Source organism: Prunus mume, linkage group LG4 (assembly GCF_029339155.1).
Source record: "Prunus mume cultivar Tortuosa linkage group LG4, ASM2933915v1, whole genome shotgun sequence".
Classification (NCBI taxonomy): Eukaryota; Viridiplantae; Streptophyta; class Magnoliopsida; order Rosales; family Rosaceae; genus Prunus; species Prunus mume.
The window spans coordinates 23,682,975-23,698,705 of record NC_142701.1 but is presented as its reverse complement, the minus strand read 5'-3'; the positions used below and the strand labels follow the sequence as shown (position 1 = coordinate 23,698,705).

The 15,731-nt window shown below is 38.4% G+C and overlaps 3 protein-coding genes across 11 annotated transcripts; all 3 read left to right on the top strand.

Annotated features, from left to right (window-relative positions):
* The first annotated feature begins 1,619 nt into the window (after positions 1-1,619).
* PHYC (phytochrome C) lies at positions 1,620-7,429 on the top strand. Of its 8 annotated transcripts, none has more exons than XM_008231697.3 (6): positions 1,620-1,779; positions 2,140-2,353; positions 2,498-4,611; positions 5,324-6,140; positions 6,308-6,604; positions 6,881-7,429. In XM_008231697.3, exons 3-6 carry the CDS (start codon positions 2,568-2,570, stop codon positions 7,089-7,091), a joined length of 3,369 nt encoding a protein of 1,122 aa, XP_008229919.1. In that variant the 5' UTR covers positions 1,620-1,779; positions 2,140-2,353; positions 2,498-2,567; the 3' UTR covers positions 7,092-7,429. The 8 variants fall into 8 exon arrangements, with proteins under 8 accessions (XP_008229919.1, XP_016649441.1, XP_016649442.1 ...); XM_016793955.2 differs by having other exon boundaries at positions 2,458-4,611; XM_016793956.2 differs by having other exon boundaries at positions 2,140-2,357; positions 6,329-6,604.
* A 436-nt stretch (positions 7,430-7,865) lies between these two features.
* On the top strand, positions 7,866-11,758 carry MEF7 (Tetratricopeptide repeat (TPR)-like superfamily protein). Its single transcript, XM_089050123.1, has one exon. It carries the CDS (start codon positions 8,102-8,104, stop codon positions 11,345-11,347), a length of 3,246 nt encoding a protein of 1,081 aa, XP_088906249.1. The 5' UTR covers positions 7,866-8,101; the 3' UTR covers positions 11,348-11,758.
* Positions 11,759-12,229: 471 nt separating this feature from the next.
* Positions 12,230-15,731, top strand: FRS10 (FAR1-related sequence 10). Of its 2 annotated transcripts, XM_089051317.1 has the most exons (6): positions 12,230-12,366; positions 12,501-12,563; positions 13,045-13,184; positions 13,304-14,111; positions 14,189-14,632; positions 14,716-15,731. In XM_089051317.1, the coding sequence occupies exons 3-6, from the start codon at positions 13,162-13,164 to the stop codon at positions 15,319-15,321; spliced, it is 1,881 nt and encodes a 626-aa protein (XP_088907443.1). In that variant the 5' UTR covers positions 12,230-12,366; positions 12,501-12,563; positions 13,045-13,161; the 3' UTR covers positions 15,322-15,731. The 2 variants fall into 2 exon arrangements, with proteins under 2 accessions (XP_088907443.1, XP_008229916.2); XM_008231694.3 differs by having other exon boundaries at positions 13,045-14,111.

Sequence of the window (15,731 nt, the reverse complement as noted above, 5' to 3'; positions counted from 1 at the left end):
TCATCATGATGACTGTTTCACCCTCGATGGGTTTTAATATGAACGTGGGATGAATTCGAACCTTTATAGCGAAGTTCTCGTTTGGGATTGTTTTTTGGTCAAAAATCTACTTTATTTTAAAGTTAAGCAGTTTAAGGTTTTTAGTAAAAGTAAAATATCTTGATTATTTTAAAAATAGTGACATTTTGATAGCAGTTTTTAAAAACAAGTTTTGAGTTTCTTTTCAAAGTTCTTTTAAAAGAAGCAGAGATGGCCTTTAATGAATTTTTAATTCCCAAAATACCATTATTTATTTTAAAAAATGACACTACATTCACATCTATATTTCAACTCCACCACCTCCACGCCCACACACCACCACCACCACCACATCCTCCTCCTCATCATCCTCCGCCACCACCACCTCCACTCCACCACCACCACCATTACCACCACATGATTAACACATAACATTTTCAACATCATTTATATTTTAGTTATTATTCACAGTTATAACAATTTTATATTAAAATTTACTAAACAGTTTTGATACTGCTTTTTTTATTGACAGCACTTTAAAAATGTACAAATTTATAAATAAACTCAATCCTAGACATGTATTTATAAAAAAACCCAAGCACTATTTAAACATAGAAACACACCCAAAATCAACCCCAAACTCAACTTTTTGGGTGTGTTTATAAATGAGTTTCGAGTGTGTGTAATGATGGGTTTTGGGTGTGTTTATATGTTTAAATAGTGCTTGGGTTTTTTTATAATTTCAACCTCCATTTTGGGTGTTTTAGTGAAACTCCCTTAAAAATATAGTTTGCCAAACATGGGTCTGCTTTACTTTATAGCTAATTATTTTCAAAGCACAGCATAAGCAACTTTTTTTTTTTTAAGTGATAGCAATCCCAAACTATTTTATGGTAAAGTTGGAAGATAAAGTCCAGGTATAAATCTATTTTATTTTTCAGTTTAAAAAGAACACGAAGCAAGTTTTGAATGAAAGTATTACCGACTGACGTGGTGATACCGTATCATTATATCATTTCTCATCCTTTTGAGTCATTGACAATAATCTAATATTATATGGATGAGATGCTCACCCACTATTAGAGTTAGAGGGTGAATTGGTTTCAAATTTATGCGTCATCAATAATGTATTTTTCTTACTACAAATGATATTAGAGTTTGATAACCTTGGCATACGTCTTACTCTCATAAAATTAGCTATAAATTGAGTGAGAAAGGAAATTTGTCGGTCATCCTAATTACTCTAGCAACTTAAAACTGGTGTGAGAAAAAAAAGAAAAGAAAAGGAATTTCTTCTACTTTGCAACAAATCCCGTGAATTAGTAGCAAAAAGAAAGCGAAATGGGCCCCATACATTTCATTGGTTGCTAATTTGACATTTCTGATTTCTGAGCTTGCTTTTACTAGAGCTACAGCCAAGTCAATGTACATTTTTCCCAGTCAAAAACTCCACCTGTTACCTATATTACCTCGCCATAAGTAACAAACAATACTTTCTTTTTCAGCTCATGAAAAAACCAGAAGAAAAAGATAAATAGTGAACTTCACCAAACATAACTAAAAAAGAACAAAAACCCATGTACCAGAAGCATCCTAAGGTCTCAGACCAAAAAAAAAAAAAAGCATCCTAAGGTCTTTGCTTTTTTCTTTTTTTAATCTTTGTGAACCTTGTAGCTTGTTGATCCATGGGTGACTCTGGAGCCCCAGAATTCAGGTCGCTTTTCACGTGCTTGGCTGATCCATATCCTGCAAATTTTGATGGTCAGTGACACCCATGCCCCTCTCCTACTGTCTCATCTCATATGCATACAATTCTTTTGGTTATTTATGTATTTTGTTCTTAATTTATTGAAATCTGTATGGTATTGTCTTGGTTTGGGGATTTGAACTTTGTGGGCAGAGATAGGAATGTCAAACTTGTGGGTATAAAGAAACAGTTTTTTCAGTTTTTTAAACTCTCTGAAGAAGTTAGAAGAATTCAAGCTGTATATAATTGATTTTTTGTGCAATGGGTGTGTGAGAAACTTGTGGATTATGCTCTGAAGTTTGATTGGTCTGGATTCTGCTTTCTAAGCTTGTGTAGAAGTTTATACTGGCTAACTCACTTTGGATATGTTATAGGAGAATCTATTTGTGGTGGCGACCATTTTCTTATGGTGGTGGCCTTTTGGTTGAGAATGGAATTACGGAGACTGTGAATGATATTTAACCTTCTTTTCTTGGTGCCATAGTAAATGGAAAAGCGATTGCTTTTTTTACGTTCAAATGGTGGTGGGTTTCTCTCTTTTCCACTTTCATGATGGTTCCTGGGTCCGGGAGATTCCAGTGACCAAGAGTAGGTAATTTAGCTTTGGTTTTGGATTTGACTTGCATTTATTTTGATGCAAGTAATGGTTTTTTTTCCTTGGTTGGGAGCTCATAGTTTGTATTTCGATGTAGGGGTGGCTGAAGTTTGGTATAATTTGTTTGATATTCACAGGTTGGGTTGATTAAACTTAGCTAGTTGGGGAAGGAAGAAAGAAAAATTGGAGAGTAAGAAGGGTCGAGAGATGTCATCTTTGTCTTTGAACAAGACGAATTGTTCTAGAAACAGCTTTACTCAATCAAAACACGGGGCTCGTGTAGTTGCACAGACGCCCATTGATGCAAAGCTTGACATAGACTTCCGAGAATCTGAGCAGTTTTTTGATTACTCCACTTCAATTGATTGCAATGTTTCATCTTCCACTAGCAATGTCCCCTCCAGCACTGTATCTGCTTATCTTCGAAGCATGCAGAGAGGAAGGCTTATTCAACCTTTTGGTTGCATAATTGCTGTTGATGAGCAAAACTTAACAGTTCTTGCCTACAGTGAAAATGCCCCAGAAATGTTGGACTTGGCCCCTCATGCTGTTCCAAATATAGAGCAGCAAGAAGCTTTGACTTTTGGAGTGGATGTGCGCACGCTCTTTCGGTCCTCAGGTGCTGCTGCGTTGCATAAAGCTGCCCATTTTGGGGAAGTTAATCTTCTCAATCCCATATTGCTGCATTGTAAAACCTCGGGTAAGCCCTTTTATGCAATTCTGCATCGAGTTAATGTTGGCTTAGTAATTGATTTAGAACCAGTAAGTCCAGCTGATGTTCCAGTGACTGCTGCGGGGGCATTGAAATCTTATAAGCTTGCAGCTAAAGCTATCTCAAAATTGCAATCCTTGCCAAGTGGGGATATATCTTTGTTATCCGATATTATAGTTAAGGAAGTTAGTGATTTGACGGGTTATGATCGTGTAATGGTGTATAAATTTCATGAAGATGAACATGGAGAAGTTGTCGCTGAGTGCCGTAGACCTGACCTGGAACCTTATCTGGGTTTGCATTTCCCAGCCACTGATATACCACAGGCTTCTAGATTCTTATTTATGAAGAACAAGGTTAGGATGATATGCGATTGTTTGGCCCCTCCAGTTAAAGTAATTCAGGACAAGAAATTAGCTCAACCATTGAGTCTTTGTGGATCAACATTGAGATCTCCTCATGATTGTCATGCACAGTATATGGAAAATATGGGTTCCATTGCATCTCTTGTGATGTCTGTGACAATCAACGATGGTGTTGATGAGATGGAGACTGATCAGCGGAAGGGAAGAAAATTGTGGGGTTTAGTGGTTTGCCATCACACAAGCCCTAGATTTGTTCAATTTCCTTTAAGATATGCCTGTGAGTTCTTGATTCAAGTTTTTGGTGTACAGATCAGCAAAGAATTGGAGATGGCTGCTCAGTTGAGGGAGAAACATATATTGCAAACACAGACTGTGCTTTGTGACATGCTTCTTAGAGATTCCCCTGTAGGGATTGTTACTCAGTCGCCTAACGTAATGGATCTTGTTAAGTGTGATGGAGCTGCATTATACTACAGGAAGAAATTATGGTTGCTTGGGGTTACCCCGACAGAGGCACAAATTGGGGATATTGCCGAATGGCTTCTCAAGTACCATGGTGGGAGCACAGGCTTAAGTACTGATAGCCTTATGGAAGCTGGCTATCCAGGCGCTTCAGCTCTTGGGGATGAAGTTTGCGGTATGGCAGCCATTAGGATTACTTCAAAAGATTTCCTTTTTTGGTTTCGGTCCCACACTGCAAAGGAAATCAAGTGGGGTGGTGCAAAACATGATCCTGCTGACAAGGATGACGGAAGAAAGATGCATCCCAGGTCATCATTCAAGGCTTTTCTGGAGGTAGTTAAGCGGCGAAGTGTACCTTGGGAAGATGTTGAAATGGATGTCATCCATTCTTTACAGCTGATACTGAGAGGATCATTGCCAGATGAGACTGTGGATAACTCCAAAGTGCTTGTAAAGGGTCCATCAGTTGATGACAGGATACAGAGAGTGGATGAACTGCGAATTGTCACAAATGAAATGGTTCGACTTATTGAGACAGCTGCAGTTCCCATTTTGGCTGTTGATGCCTCTGGTAATATAAATGGGTGGAATACAAAAGCATCCGAACTAACAGAATTGGCTGTTGAGAAAGCCATTGGTATGCCATTGGTTGATGTTGTTGGGGATGATTCAATCGAAGTGGTAAAGGACATGCTCTCATCTGCACTTCAAGGTGACACTACTATTCGTCCTCTGGGTCTGGATTGTTAAACCCATTATAAGAAATTGAAACCTGTTGCTGACTGATTTTTGGTCATGTGCCATGGAGTATAAGTAGACCAGAATAAGCGATCCAGACATGCTCAGAATAGTCTTTGGATGTTTGTTTACCTGACCTATACTTGGTGATAAATCATTAATTGCAATGTGGTGTTCTAATTGTTAGGAGCAGCTTTTCTGGCCTGTCTACTTTGATATTCATACATTCTTTCAGACTTTGTGAATTTTCACAAAAATCAAAGCAGATGATTTGCCCTTTTTCCTATGCTTTGGTTGTGTTTGGTTTATGGGTTGCTTCCTGACCCACAACACACCCACTCTTCTACTTGTATGACACAATTATTTGGTTGCCTAATTAACAAATCCTAGAGATATAATTGTTTGGAATTAAATAGAGATACCTCTTCTGGATTCTTTTTGTTCCCATCTCATGCATGTCGAGTAAGTGGAAATTATAGTTATGCATGTAAAGTATGAAGCTTGTAGAACAAAGGCAGATATTTTATAATTTAGAAGTGTGCTTTTCTTTTATGTTACATACATGTTAATCTTATTCATTTCTTGGATTCCATCTCTTTTTTCTTTTCTGTAATTTTTCCTTTATTTGATTTGGTTGTATTTTTTCTTGTGTTGTTCCCTCTTCTGATGTGATTGTAAATTGGCAGGTATAGAAAAGAAAAATGTTGAAATCAAATTGAAAACATTTGGTCATCAAGAAAATGATAGTTTTGTAACCTTGGTGGTTAATGCATGTTGTAGCCGAGATATAAAGGAAGATGTAGTTGGGGCTTGCTTTGTAAGCCAAGATCTTACCGGAGAGAAGTTGGGTATGGACAAATATACCCGTTTGCTAGGTGATTATATTGGAATAGTGCGGAGCCCATCTGCACTGATCCCTCCTATATTTATGACTGATGAGAATTTTCGTTGCTTGGAATGGAATTATGCTATGCAAAAAGTTTCTGGTTTGAGAAGGGAGGAAGCAGTTGAGCGGATGCTCGTTGGGGAAGTTTTCACAGTAAGAAATTTTGGTTGTCGTGTTAAAGGTCATGACACATTAACCAAGCTTAGGATACTACTGAATGGGGTAATCGCAGGCCAGGATGCTTGTAAATTGTTTTTTGAGTTTTTTGACCAGCAGGGTAATTATGTTGAAGCATTACTTTCTGCTAATAAGCGAATTGATGCAGAGGGACGGATAACTGGGGTGTTGTGCTTTTTACATGTGGCTAGTCCAGAACTTAAGTATGCTATGCAGATGCAGAGAGTATCAGAGCATGCTGCAGCTGATAGCCTTAAGAAACTGGCATACATTCGTCAAGAAATCAAAAAGCCTTTAAGTGGGGTTATGTTTATCCAGAATCTAATGGGGTCTTCTGATTTAAGCGAAGAGCAGAAGCAACTACTTAAGAATAGAAGATTGTGTCAGGAACAGTTGTCCAAAATTGTTGATGACACTGATATTGAAAGTATTGAGGAATGGTATGTTCTTTTTTGCTTTATTTTTTTAACTTGAGTATTTTTCTGCATACTTGTGCACCCTATCAGTCCTCTTGTATTGTGTGTTGCATGGTGTGAACCATAATATTTTGGCAATTCTGACATTGGTCTATAAGTTTTACATTGTAATTTCCTGGACTTACTTGCAGCTACATGGAAATGTGTTCTAGTGAATTCAATCTTGGGGAAGCTGTGGAAGTTGTCATGAATCAAGTTATGATTTTGAGTCAGGAGCGGCAAGTAGAGGTCATCCATGATTCACCAGCTGAGGTGTCATCCATGCTCTTGTATGGAGACAATTTGAGGCTACAACAAGTTCTCTCAGATTTTTTGACAAATGCACTCCTTTTCACCCCTGCATCTGAAGGATCATCCATTGTGCTCAGAGTAACTCCGAAGAAGGAACGTATAGGGATGAAAATGCACATTGTTCATCTTGAGTTTCGGTAATTCTCGTGTATTTTTCAATATTTCATGGCTGATATTGCTCAAATGCTTAACTTCCTTCACTAACAACCTAAATGAAGAAAAAGAGAAGCTGTTTTTAACATGTGAGATGTGTCAATCTGATTGACTGCTAGACTGTTTCTGGACTGAGGAGAATGCAGTAACAATTTGTTGTTATTTCACGCAGCATGCCTTTGACTAACCTCTGATAGTTCTCTTTTGAAGCAATGATCTCAAATAGAATGCTAAAGTCAATTGTGTGGTTAACATTGCAGTGTCATTCATCCAGCACCGGGAATTCCAGAAGATTTAATTCAAGAGATGTTTCACAGCAGCCATCGCGCCTCAAAGGAAGGTCTCGGCCTGCATATGAGCCAAAACCTGGTGAAGATCATGAACGGAACTGTACAATACCAGAGAGAAGAAGATAGATCGTCCTTTATAATACTCATTGAGTTTCCATTGGTTCACCAGATTGGCAGATGAACCCACTGGTCTATGTATATTACACACAAAGAAGCAACACTCCCCCTGCAGTTGCCTGACACTTAACTGGAGTGACATGTCCATAAATAAATGCCTATATCAGTCAGCAGTTTGGACCAACAATTGTTCAGAGGCTGGAAGATACTGATTTTTTCACTGGTTAGCTTGGTAGATTGGGGATATTAATTAGAGGTTTTAGAGTGGGTATAAATGTTGGTAGCAAAGTCAATCCCAAGATTTCTGAAGCCAATCCAGGTCAAGTTCAGCAGAAGACTTCCCCAGAATCGGTCTCATTGCCATATGTTCTTTGCTCATCTTCATTTGCATCCTTTTTCGTATCATCATTCTTTAGTAAGGTTTTCTTTGTTCTCTCTCTAGGGCTATAGACACAACATCAAGTCACAAGCTTTGTAGAGGGGCAATTTGGTGCTTGAAACTGAGTTGATTATAGTGTATATGCTAAGCTAATCCTTTAAACTGTAAAAAAGAGATTCTTGTGCATATCATGAATTGGACCGTGCAAATATGGTCTACAAAAACACACAAGATACAAAAATAATAATTTAATTTTAAAAAATGAAAACTAATACAAGAGATTCTTCCACGCAATGTTCATTTCGTGAGATTGTATCTGAAAGCTCTCCATCATTTCTCAATTTGCCAACTTTGAATTTCGAACTAAATCTAAAACCCTAAACCCGAAACTCGAAACATACCTTGTGATTTTATTAGTAGTATTTAGGCACCATATACTTTATATTTCACATAAAATATTTGTTTTCAATCAATTCATAAAAATAACTTGTGTAACACGAAGTTTTATATCTAGCCAAAACATAGTATTGTAAAATATCTTTTTTATTTTTGTGGTGACCATACGCTCAAGGAGGACGATGACATGAAGCATGAAACAAAGTTAAAAAACGGCGACCTTGTTTGAAAGTCTCGACCTTTCATCAAATCGCGCGAAAAGCCATGAAGGAAAGCACAACCTTCGTCTTCACTAGACTATGGTTCGCTGCTTTCTCTTGTTCACACCCTCTCACCCTTGCAGAAGAGTCCCTCGCCGTTCGAACCATGCTTTCAGCACATTCACTGCCTCCTCCCCTGTTGTCTCAGACCCACCACCACCACACGCCTCTCTTTTCTTCAAATCTCAAAACCCAACTCGACCTCTAATCCCATTGCAAAGCTCGTTTGATCAGTACGAATCATCCCAGCCACAGCTCAAAGCCCCACCATTTCCCCCACATTTCATTCATACCAACAATGGAACATATGGGTATCTTTCTAGTCGATACCGAGAATCGCGTACCCCAAATGATGCGCAAAGCTTTCATTTGCAAATTTGCAAACATGGGTTTGCTAATGATTTGTTTTTGTGCAATACGCTTATTAATGTTTACGTCAGAATTGGTGCTTTGGTGGAAGCAGGTAAGTTGTTCGAAGAAATGCCTGAGAAGAACTCGGTTACGTGGGCTTGCTTGATTTCGGGCTATACCCAGAACGGTATGCCAAATGAAGCGTGTGCCCATTTTAAACAGATGGTGTCTGATGGTTTTTCCCCGAGTCCTTACGCTTGCGGTAGTGTTCTTCGAGCTTGCCAGGAGTCCGGTCCTTGCAAGCTTAAGTTTGGGATGCAAATTCATGGGTTGATATGTAAAACGAATCATGCTTCTGATATGGTAATGTCCAACGTGCTGATGTCAATGTATGGGAGATGTTTGGGTTCTGTTGACGATGCTTACCATGTTTTCTGCGAGATAGAGATTAAAAATTCAGTATCTTGGAATTCTATTATTTCAGTTTATTGCCAAAGAGGTGATGCAATCTCTGCTTTCAAGCTTTTCTCAAGCATGCAAAAGGACGGTTCAGCTTTCAGTTTGCAACCTAATGAGTACACATTTGGTAGCTTGATAACTGCTGCTTGTTCTTTGGCTCATGCAGGTTTGAGTTTGCTTCAGCAAATTCTGACCAGGGTCAATAAATCTGGAATTTTACAGGACCTGTATGTAGGAAGTGCTTTGGTTAGTGGATTTGCTAGGTTTGGGTTAATTGATTATGCTAGGAAGATTTTTGAGCAGATGAGTGAGAGGAATGCCGTATCAATGAATGGGTTGATGGTTGCATTGGTGAGGCAAAAGCGAGGAAAAGAAGCCACTGAAGTTTTCATGGAGATGAAGGGTTTGGTTGGAATAAACCTTGATTCACTTGTGGTTCTTTTAAGTTCTTTTGCTGAATTTTCTGTTTTGGAAGAAGGAAAAAGAAAGGGAAGGGAGGTTCATGCATATGTAATCGGGGCTGGTTTAATTTACAGAAAGGTTGCAATAGGAAATGGGCTTATTAATATGTATGCCAAGTGTGGTGCTATTAGTGATGCTTGCTCAGTTTTCAGGCACATGGTGGACAAGGACTTAATCTCGTGGAACTCTCTGATCTCTGGTCTTGACCAGAATGAGTTTTTTGAAGATGCTGTCATGAACTTCCGTGAAATGAAGAGATCTGAGTTGCTGCCTTCGAATTTCACGTTAATTAGTGCTTTAAGTTCATGTGCAAGCTTGGGTTGGATAATTATGGGACAGCAGATACATTGTGAAGCACTTAAATTGGGACTTGATTTAGATGTTTCAGTTTCGAATGCTCTTCTTGCATTATATTCCGACACTGGGCATCTTAGTGAATGCCAGAATGTTTTCTTCTCGATGCAGGATTACGATCAAGTATCATGGAATTCCATAATCGGGGCTTTAGCTGGTTCAGAGGCATCAGTTTTAGAAGCTGTAGAATATTTCTTGGACATGATGCAATCTGGATGGGAACTTAATAGAGTAACATTTATGAGCATTCTTGCAGCAGTTTCATCTCTCTCACTTCCTGACCTGGGCCAGCAGATTCATGCTGTTGTCTTAAAATACAATGCTGTGGAGGACTGCGCTATTGAGAATGCACTTATTACTTGTTATGGAAAGTGTGGAGGGATAGATGACTGTGAGAAGATATTTTCTAGAATGTCTGAGAGAAGGGATGAAATAAGTTGGAATTCCATGATTTCTGGATACATACACAATGAGTTCTTGCCCAAGGCCATGGATTTGGTCTGGTTTATGATGCAAAGGGGTCAGAGATTAGACTCTTTTACCTTTGCTACTGTTCTCAGTGCTTGTGCCTCAGTTGCAACATTAGAACGTGGTATGGAAGTTCATGCATGTGGAATAAGAGCTTGTTTGGAATCTGATGTTGTAGTTGGGAGTGCAATTGTTGACATGTACTCAAAATGTGGAAGGATTGATTATGCTTCAAAGTTCTTTGAGCTGATGCCAGTGAGGAATGCATATTCCTGGAATTCATTGATATCAGGGTATGCTCGCAATGGTCAAGGACACGAAGCTCTGAGTCTTTTCTCGCAAATGAAGCTACAAGGTCAACTGCCAGATCATGTTACCTTTGTTGGGGTCTTGTCAGCTTGTAGTCATGCAGGGCTGGTGGATGAAGGGTTTCAGCATTTCAAATCCATGACCAAAGTACATGGACTGGCTCCTAGGATGGAGCACTTTTCATGTATGGTTGATCTTCTTGGCAGGGCAGGCAAACTTAATATGATAGAGGACTTCATCAACAAAATGCCAATGAAGCCTAATGTTCTCATTTGGAGGACAGTTTTAGGGGCTTGTTGCCGAGCTAATGGCCGTAACACAGAGCTAGGTAGGAGGGTGGCTGAAATGCTATTGCAGTTGGAACCGCAAAACGCTACAAACTATGTGCTTCTTGCTAACATGTATGCTGCTGGAGGGAAGTGGGACGATGTGGCAAAGGCTCGGATGGCAATGAGGAAGGCAACAGCGAAGAAGGAAGCTGGGTGTAGTTGGGTCACCATGAAGGATGGTGTTCATGTTTTTGTAGCTGGAGACAAATCACACCCAGAGAAGGATTTGATATACGAAAAACTGAAGGAACTCAACAGGAAAATGAAGGAGGCTGGATACGTGCCTGAAACAAAATTTGCACTCTATGATCTTGAACTGGAGAATAAGGAAGAACTCCTGAGCTATCACAGTGAGAAGCTTGCAGTTGCATATGTTCTTACTCGCCCGTCACAGTTGCCTATAAGGATTATGAAAAATCTCCGTGTTTGCGGCGACTGCCACTCTGCTTTCAAATACATATCGAAGATTGTTGGTAGGCAAATAGTATTGCGAGATTCAAGCAGGTTTCATCATTTTGCAGATGGCAAGTGTTCTTGTGGGGATTACTGGTAGCTGACTTGTTAGTAGTTAGTGCTAACGGAGACTTTGAGCATGGTTCACAGTTTGAGATTTTCATGAGTGTGGCAAGTGATTTTATCAACTAAGCAAGCTGACACTTCAATAGTCGCTTAAATTTGGTATTGTTGTACAGTAATTTATTATTTTGGGTTAACGCATCTGTATCCATAAAATTGTGTCTAATTTAAGGAAATGTGCCCAAGAATTTATGGGAAGCTGCTATTTTGCGGCATAGCTTTCAACAGTTGTGTACTCAGCAGGGAAAATTGAAGCTCTACCTGTCCATTGTGAGCTGAGAAACTGATACATTGGGAAGTAATCACTATTACAAAATTTCTCTATCCACGATGGATTTTGTAACATATTGTTGATGTATCAATAACATGTGGTACATTTTGTTTTTGAGATGTTATCGATAATGATATCGACACTATATTGATACCGTATGAACGTACCCTTCTTTAATAAAAAAAAACAAACAGCATCCTCTCCGCACGCACTTCCGTGCTTGTGAGAGTTTTTTTTTTTTAATTTTTAAAATTATTTTAGAATTAAAAAAGATAATGACTAGTTGTGTTCTATAAAAATAGAATTCAGTATCTGATTTTTCTTTTAGTTTTAATTTTTTTTAATATTAAAAAGTGTGAATTTACCATATTATCCTCATTTAATTAATAATTTCAATTCTTAATATTTTCATTAATTTTCTTAATAATTTTTTTTTTAACTCTAATTAGCGGTATAATTTTAGTTGTTTTTTTGGTGTGGACCTGTAATGTCAGAAACTGAATCAAGGTTTTCCATCTTATTTATGGGCCCACAACTAGCATGCCTATTCTGACTTGGCCATAACCCATTACTCCAGTTGGGCCTCCATTGACTTGTTCTATAATATTATCTTAAATTTACTAAAAATAACTGAAATTCCTTTGCAGAGAGAGACGATGAAGAACCCAAAGCGCGAAGAAGAGAAACACGAAGGGTTTATATTTTCGCTCGCATTTCTTTATCGGGTATGTAATTTCTCTCTGAATTGATTAGTCCCTCTGTAAAGTTCAAACCTTTACGTCTTCACTTCCACTCTAAGTTTCGGGTTTTTTCCAACTGAATATTATAATTGTTCATCTTATTGAACTTCCGGCTGCAGCTGCTCTGTAACACCACATTGTCTTGCTCAGAATTTTGAACCATTTGAGGGCCACTTTTACTGGTAAGTTTCTTTTTTCTAATAACCATGTATAGTTTTGAGCTTTTTCTCTTTCTGAAAGATCAAATTTTTAGGGGTATAAAACAATTTGAATTCATGCTTGTTGCTGGATTTCTTTTATTTTTCTCATTTCCTTCCTAAATTGTAGCCCATGACATGTCTCTTTTGTGGAGTAGTTATTCATTGTTAATCCATGACAAATTTTATTTTTTTCTTCATTGATTTAGCTTTCACTATCTCCAGCTAAACTATATATTTTGATCATTCCCTCTTTTTTTTTTCCAACTTTATATTTGAGTTTAAGGAACTATTTCACCTTTGCTCTTTTATTTTTTCTTTGCTTTTTTCGGACTTGAACTGCGTAATGCATTATGCATTATAAGGACATATTTTGACTTTTTTTTATTCTTGTATATGACAGTCTGAATTGCAACAAATATTTGATTAAAAGTTTTTTTTTCTTTTTCTGTCTGTTTGGCTGAAGGCTACATAAGCTGGAACACTTCATGTGTTTCCTAAAAAATGGCAATGAAGCCATCAAATAACATCTGGATTCGACGCCAACAGTGCCCATGTGGAGATTGGAAGTGTTACATTCAGTATGAAGGAGATGATCTGGGCTCAGTAAGTTCTCAGCATGTAAAGAGTGAGACAACTCCATCTTCGTCATCATCAGAAGCTGTCTTCACTCCTTATGTTGGTCAAATTTTCAAAACTGATGATGATGCTTTTGAATACTACAGCAATTTTGCCCGGAAGAATGGGTTTTCAATTAGAAAAGCACGCTCAACTGAAAGCCAAAACTTAGGGATATATAGACGAGATTTTGTTTGTTATCGGTCAGGATTTAATCAACCAAGAAAAAAGGCCAACGTGGAGCATCCCAGGGAGAGAAAATCAGTACGATGCGGATGCGATGCAAAGTTGTATTTGACAAAGGAAATTGTTGATGGTGTTATGCAATGGTATGTTTCACAGTTTAGTAACGTTCATAACCATGAGTTATTGGAAGATGACCAAGTGCGCCTACTTCCTGCATATCGTAAAATACAAGAGGTTGATCAAGAACGGATTCTTTTACTGTCCAAAGCTGGGTTTCCTGTAAACCGGATAGTCAAGGTGTTGGAGCTAGAAAAGGGAGTTCAACCTGGACAGTTGCCCTTCATAGAGAAAGATGTTAGGAATTTTGTTCGGACTTGTAAAAAGACAGTTCAAGAAAATGATGCTTTGCTCAATGAGAAAAGAGAGAACGATATGCTAGAACTTCTTGAGGCCTGCAAGGCTATGACTGGGAGGGATCCAGATTTTGTATATGATTATACTATAGATGAAAATGAAAAGGTTGAAAACATTGCATGGTCGTTTGGTGACTCCATTCGTGCATATACTATTTTTGGTGATGTAGTTGCTTTTGACACTACGTATCGATCTGTGACTTATGGATTGCTCCTTGGAGTGTGGTTTGGTATTGATAATCATGGCAAGGCAATTTTCTTAGGGTGTGTGCTACTACAAGATGAAAGCTCTCATTCATTTGCTTGGGCTTTACAGGTTTGTGGATGTAAATTCTTGTGATCAGTCCTCATCAGTCTTCTTTGATTTCCTTATGATTTTCTTCTTTTGAACAGGCTTTTATGCGATTTATGAGAGGAAGGCATCCACAGACTATTCTTACAGATATAGACTCGGGGCTCAGAGATGCTATAGCAAGGGAATTGCCAAATACAAAACATGTTCTGTGTATATGGCATATTTTATCCAAAATATCCAGTTGGTTCTCTTTGCCCCTTGGATCACAGTATGAAAATTTTAAAACCGAGTTTGATATGTTGTCTCAACTGGAGAGTGTTGAAGATTTTGAACATCAATGGAATATTTTGGTTGCTCGGTTTGGCCTTGTATCCGATAAGCATATAGCTCTGTTGTATTCATATCGAGCATCCTGGACATTTTCTTACATTAGAAGTTACTTTCTCGCTCGTACACTGACAGCTGAGTTTTCACTGTCTTTGGAGTCATTCTTGAAAAGAATATTGAATGGACAGACATGTCTGCAAGTATTCTTTGAGCAGGTAATTTATTCAGTCTTTCTGTGCATGTATGTTCTTCAAATTTGGATAACTGCATCATTACGTTCTGTTTTGGTAATTTGAAGGTTAGTATTGCTGCCAACTTAGAGAATCAGACCAGAGAAGGGATGCAATATATGCATGTCAAGACGGGCATGCCTCTTGAAGAACATGCACGGAATATTCTTACACCTTATGCTTTCAATGTCTTACAACACGAAATTGTTCTGTCTGTGCAATATGCAACAACAGAAATGGCAAATGGATCGTATCTTGTGCGACACTACAAGAAATTGGATGGAGAATGTCTTGTCATTTGGATGCCAGATGATGAGCAAATTCACTGTTCTTGTAAGGAATTTGAGCATTCTGGGATTTTATGCAGGCATTCCCTTCGTGTACTTGTAGTGAAGAACTACTTTCAACTCCCAGAAAAATATTTTCCGCTCCGTTGGCGGGTAGAAAGTTCATTGGTTTCTGTGGATGATCAAAATGCTCAAATCAGCAGCGACGGTGGTGCTCAGGCCTTCCACAGTCTTACTGCTAGTTTATTGACAGAGTCCTTAATCTCCAAGGACAGATTCAATTATGTCCATAACGAACTTACAAGTCTTCTTGAGCATGTTAGAAATATGCCAGTAATCGACGAATATGCTGCGAATGCAGCAGCTAATAACATCAGTGAATTGTAGTCGGCTTGGTTTAGCAGTTAATATAGATGCTGCACTGTGACCTTTGTTCAAAAGATTCAGAATCTCTGGAAGATGAAATGAGGCGGTGTGGAAGGCATCAAATTGTAGTCATTAACATTAATAAGCTCACACTCTGGAACATTTGCAAACAAGTGATAAAGAAACAGCAATACAAATATTTTATCAACCCTAGCAAGCCAGCTCAGATTGCCTGGATGGGTGTCATTCTTTCATTGTATTTACTTCAAGTTTCAGGAAATGTTGGAATGAGGTTAAGCGGAAGCTGGTCACTTTCAGTGTAAAATGTAAGTTTGCAGTTTATTCAAGTCCCCTTAACAATGTAAATTTGGACAAATGGTGTTTGGAAACTGACCTCAATTTAGTGTTAAGTTATCCTAATTTCCTCATAA